Below are 5,638 nucleotides of genomic sequence, written 5' to 3'. Positions count from 1 at the left end.
GTCAGATGGTTGTTGAAGTCAGGCGGTGCGGTTGTTGAAGTCAGGCGGTGCGGTTGTTGAAGTCAGACGGTTGTTGAAGTCAGACGGTTGTTGAAGTCAGACGGTGCGGTTGTTGAAGTCAGGTGGTGCGGTTGTTGAAGTCAGACGGTGTGGTTGTTAAAGTCAGGCGGTTGTTGAAGTCGGGCGGTTGTTGAAGTCAGGCGGTGGGTGAAGTCAGACGGTGCGGTTGTTGAAGTCAGACAGTGCAGTTATTGAAGTCAGATGGTTGTTTAAGTCAGACGGTTGTTGAAGTCTGGCAGTTGTTGTAGTCAGGCAGTTGTTGAAGTCAGATGGTTGTTGAAGTCAGACGTTACGATTGTTGAAGTCAGGCGGTTGTTGAAATCAGACGGTGCGGTTGTTGAAGTCAGGCGGTGCGGTTGTTGAAGTCAGGCGGTGCGGTTGTTGAAGTCAGACGGTGTGGTTGTTAAAGTCAGGCGGTTGTTGAAGTCGGGCGGTTGTTGAAGTCAGACGGTGGGTGAAGTCAGACGGTGCGGTTGTTGAAGTCAGACAGTGCAGTTATTGAAGTCAGATGGTTGTTGAAGTCAGACGGTTGTTGAAGTCAGACGGTTGTTGAAGTCAGGCAGTTGTTGTAGTCAGATGGTTGTTGAAGTCAGATGGTTGTTGAAGTCAGGCGGTGCGGTTGTTGAAGTCAGACGGTTGTTGAAGTCAGATGGTTGTTGAAGTCAGACGGTGTGGTTGTTAAAGTCAGGCTGTTGTTGAAGTCGGGCGGTTGTTGAAGTCAGGTGGTGGGTGAAGTCAGACAGTGCAGTTATTGAAGTCAGATGGTTGTTGAAGTCAGGGGTTGGGACGGTGTGAGTGTTTTTGGTTGTTGAAGTCAGACAGTGCGGTTGTTGAAGTCAGACGGTGCGGTTATTGAAGTCAGGCGGTGCGGTTGTTGAAGTCAGACGGTGCGGTTATTGAAGTCAGGCGGTGCGGTTGTTGAAGTCAGATGGTTGTTGAAGTCAGACGGTGTGGTTGTTGAAGTCAGACAGTGCGGTTGTTGAAGTCAGACGGTTGTTGAAGTTAGGCAGTTGTTGAAGTCAGGCAGTTGTTGTAGTCAGATGGTTGTTGAAGTCAGACGGTTGTTGAAGTCAAGTGGTGCGGTTGTTGAGTCAGGTGTTTGTTGAAGTCAGATGGTTGTTGAAGTCAGACAGTGCGGTTGTTGAAGTCAGGCGGTTGTTGTAGTCAGATGGTTGTTGAAGTCAGATGGTTGTTGAAGTCAGACGGTGCGGTTGTTGAAGTCAGACAGTGCGGTTATTGAAGTCAGACGGTGTGGTTGTTGAAGTCAGACGGTGCGGTTATTGAAGTCAGGCGGTGCGGTTGTTGAAGTCAGATGGTTGTTGAAGTCAGATGGTGCGGTTGTTGAAATCAGACGGTTGTTGAAGTCAGATGGTGCGGTTGTTGAAGTCAGACGGTGCGGTTGTTGAAGTCAGACAGTGCAGTTATTGAAGTCAGACGGTTCGGTTGTTGAAGTCAGACAGTGCGGTTATTGAAGTCAGACGGTGCGGTTGTTGAAGTCAGACGGTGCGGTTATTGAAGTCAGGCGGTGCGGTTGTTGAAGTCAGATGGTTGTTGAAGTCAGACGGTGTGGTTGTTGAAGTCAGACAGTGCGGTTGTTGAAGTCAGACGGTTGTTGAAGTCAGGCAGTTGTTGAAGTCAGGCAGTTGTAGTCAGATGGTTGTTGAAGTCAGACGGTTGTTGAAGTCAAGCGGTGCGGTTGTTGAGTCAGATGGTTGTTGAAGTCAGATGGTTGTTGAAGTCAGGCAGTGCGGTTGTTGAAGTCAGGCGGTTGTTGAAGTCAGACGGTTGTTGAAGTTAGACGGTTGTTGAAGTCAGACGGTTGTTGTAGTCAGATGGTTGTTGAAGTCAGGCGGTTGTTGTAGTCAGATGGTTGTTGAAGTCAGACAGTTTTTGAAGTCAGGTGGTTGTTGTAGTCAGACAGTGCGGTTGTTGAAGTCAGGCTGTGCGGTTGTTGAAGTCAGGCGGTTGTTGAAGTCAGACGGTTGTTGAAGTCAGGCGGTGGAGTTGTTGAAGTCAGGCGGTTGTTGAAGTCAGACAGTTGTTGAAGTCAGACGGTTGTTGAAGTCAGGCGGTGGAGTTGTTGAAGTCAGGCGGTTGTTGAAGTCAGACAGTTGTTGTAGTCAGGCGGTGTGGTTGTTGAAGTCAGGCGGTTGTAGTCAGACGGTTGTTGAAGTCAGACGGTTGTTGTAGTCAGGCGGTGCGGTTGTTGAAGTCAGGCTGTGCGGTTGTTGAAGTCAGGCGGTTGTTGAAGTCAGACGGTTGTTGTAGTCAGACGGTTGTTGAAGTCAGACGGTTGTTGTAGTCAGACGGTTGTTGAAGTCAGACGGTTGTTGAAGTCAGGCGGTGCGGTTGTTGAAGTCAGACGGTTGTTGTAGTCAGGCTGTGCGGTTGTTGAAGTCAGACGGTTGTTGTAGTCAGGCGGTGCGGTTGTTGTAGTCAGGCGGTTGTTGAAGTCAGGCGGTGCGGTTGTTGTTGGTGTGGTTGCCGTGGTGAGTGATGTGGATCCAGCTGCGGTCTGGGGGCAGATAGTCAGGTTCTGGGGGGTAATAATAAGTGCATTGTGAGAGCAGAACAATGGCCGCTGTCAGAGGGAGCAGAACGGCCAATGGGATGCTGGCGTTCGGTGAGGAAGAGAGTCACACATCAAACACATGGTTGAGTGGATGTGAAAGTTTCTGTCTGTCCAATCTAATAATTCATATTAATTTATTAAATTATAATATTTATATAATGAGCAGTGACCAGCAGCATCAGGACTGGATACTGCTGCATCACTTAATCAATTAACTGATTACTCAACCAGTCAATTAATCACCCCTGTGATTATCAGTTCATCGTTTGAGTCTTTAGATAATGTGTCCTCAGAGTAATTGTTATAGATAATATCTTAAAATAATGACTTAATATCTCAAAATAATGAATTAATATTTTAAAATAATGTCTTAATATCTTAAAATAATGACTTAATAACTCAAAATAATGAATTCATATTTTAAAATAATGTCTTAATATCTTAAAATAACGACTTAATAACTCAAAATAATGAATTAATATTTTAAAATAATGTCTTAATATCTTAAAATAATGACTTAATAACATAAAATAATAACTTAATAACTAGAATATTGATGTATTATCTCAGTTACTTCCACACAGACACAAAAACAACCAGAGTTCAGTTTCACTTGACATTTATTTTTATTCTGAAGCATCTTTTTGTTTTTTTACATGCAGCTCGTCTTTACAATCATCTGCTCATCTATAACTTGATTCAAAGCATCCCAATAATAATCCCAATAATCAATCGTTATAGTGATTGAACAGAAAACAGGAGCTTGTTTTTCACACACAGATGTTGTTTGTCCAACCTGCTGATGACTGAGTGATCAATAAATGCAACACAAACAACATAATGCTCATTCATTAGATATGAACGGGCCTAAATATGTTTCTTAAAGTCGTCTGAGCACAAATAATTATAAAACTACAACTCAAACAGGAAACAGCAGCACGTTTGTCTCTTTGGCTCCATAAAAACTGGATTTTATTGAGTGAAAAACACAAAACGCCTGAATGATTGAAACTGAGGAAACTTTAAACATCAGAAAGTTTGAGATAATAAGATAATAAGATAATAAACTGCATCAGGAGGAAATAACTTTTCTTCAAACCCACAAAACTTTATTTAAAACCGTCCGTCAGAGTCTGTGAATGGATCCACTGACATAAAACAGTTGACCTGGATCTGGAAATCTGGTTTGTGTAAAATAATGATTATTTAATGAATTATTTATAGAATGAACTCACTGAAATAACAAGCTGCTGATAAAATAAACAGTTTCAAACATTTTAATTGTCTAAACCTGATTAAGAATGTCACTGAGAATCTGAAGCCACAACTTTTATTCTGCACTGTAAAACTAGATCCATTCATTTAACTCAGTTGACTAAGTTAATTTTAAGTGACACTGACTTCATTTTGTAAATTCTGCTTGTGATTAAAAGTATTTAATCAGGATTTTTAACTTACAGAGGGAATTTGTGTTAACCCTTTCACAATAAGAGTGAGGTACGTATGTTTGGGTTTGTTTGGCTGCAGTTTCCAGAGTTCGATCCATAAAGGTGGGAAACATTCGATCTCAGTTCAGCTTCTAATCTGACGTACTGAAACCAGTTCGGAGAAGAGTGGCAGCGTCCCTGGTGGGAAGTAGTCTCAGACGTACTCAGATCTGTTCCAGATAGAGGTCTGTCCCGGGTGCACCTTCCCCAGAGGGATGTGCACAGGTGCGTCACAGTTTTCCCTCTGCAGACACAAACAGGAAGTCAGGAGCAGAGTTCCCGCCACCAGGTGAAGAACTCCTGCCGTCCAGCCGCAGAATAGAGCGTCCCCAAACTCCCAGCGCGGCACCACCTCCGGTACCGACTCGTCGAAGAACCGTACGACCGTGAGGTGGGCGATGTACGATACCGGGACGAGGCCCAGGATACCGGCCACCAGGCACAGCACCCCACCCGCCGCCTTCAGGGTCCTCTTGCAACGGAGGTCCTCCAGCCGGTCGTGGCAGCTGTTGACCACTCGCATCCCAGGGATAGCCAGCAGGACCCCGAGGAGCCCGGCAGCCAGCGCCACACACATGAGGATCCGGGCCAGTTTAATGTCGTGTGGCAGGCCCAGGAGGCCGTCGTAGGGCCGGCACTCCAGCACGCCGAGCTCCTGGACCACGCAGGTCTCCCACAGCCCCAGCTCGTAGCTCTCAGTGGGCAGCAGCTCGGTGGACAGCGTGAGCCAGGTGGACATCAGGGTGGTGGCCAGCGAGCAGAGCCAGGCCGCCACCGAGAAGAACACCCCTGACAGCTCCAGAGCCTGAACGCTTGGGTCCATGACGGCGCCGCTCAGGGTCTCAGGATCGATGGCGCTGGTCGGTCCTGCTCTTTACCTCCCTGCCTTCCTTACTGGAGGGCGGGGGGGGGGGCTCCTCACCGGCACACCATAACTCCCTCCAGGAAATACCCTGAGCGTGCTGCCAGCTCAGAGAAGCCCTTTCGTACATTCGAGGCAGTGCTGAGAGTGGACCTGTGTCTCTGACAAGCCTATGCCCCCCCCCATCAGGGAGAAAGTGATTGGCCACTGCGAACAACAGCATCATTCAGCCGCCTGCGAGGGCGCATGCACGCAGGATGTCGTTCAAACGCAGACAGGATGTTATCAACGCACACATCTCTGTCTCAAAGGCGTTTGAAGTTAATGGCATCGCTCGCGCCGCTTCCCTGCTTTGTATGGGACCCCCCCCGCAGGGACCCCTCCTCCCCTCTCCTCCCCCCTCCTCCCCCGCAGTGTCACCAGGCGAACCCAACAAACACAGACGGTTTTACATGATGTCTGCTCAGGCTTTGTTCCTTTAATGAAGGCTGGAAAAACAGGAAAAAGCAGGTTCTGTAGTTTCCACGTCAACCTCAAACTCAACATTCAAAATAACTTTATTGTTTCTTCTCAATGTTCACAGACATTAAGAGAGTTGGAGTCAGATTCACACCAACAAACAAGCTCGAACTTTAAACTTCTGTGACTGAAGATTTG

The 5,638-nt window shown here is 46.8% G+C and overlaps 1 protein-coding gene across 1 annotated transcript; it reads right to left on the bottom strand.

Annotated features, from left to right (window-relative positions):
• Positions 1 to 3,239: 3,239 nt before the first annotated feature.
• Positions 3,240 to 5,144, bottom strand: LOC127378866 (putative claudin-24). The gene has a single exon (XM_051428189.1). The coding sequence runs from the start codon at positions 4,940 to 4,942 to the stop codon at positions 4,274 to 4,276; it is 669 nt and encodes a 222-aa protein (XP_051284149.1). The 5' UTR covers positions 4,943 to 5,144; the 3' UTR covers positions 3,240 to 4,273.
• Between the last annotated feature and the right edge of the window lie 494 nt (positions 5,145 to 5,638).

This window comes from Dicentrarchus labrax, unplaced genomic scaffold (assembly GCF_905237075.1).
Source record: "Dicentrarchus labrax unplaced genomic scaffold, dlabrax2021, whole genome shotgun sequence".
Taxonomy (NCBI): Eukaryota; Metazoa; Chordata; class Actinopteri; family Moronidae; genus Dicentrarchus; species Dicentrarchus labrax.
Note: the sequence above shows the minus strand (reverse complement) of the source record. Positions and strands in the feature narration are given on the sequence as shown.

Bases quoted from the DNA above. Each gene is read 5' to 3' on its own strand.
- LOC127378866 (XM_051428189.1), bottom strand. From the start codon at position 4,942: ATGGACCCAAGCGTTCAGGCTCTGGAGCTGTCAGGGGTGTTCTTCTCG.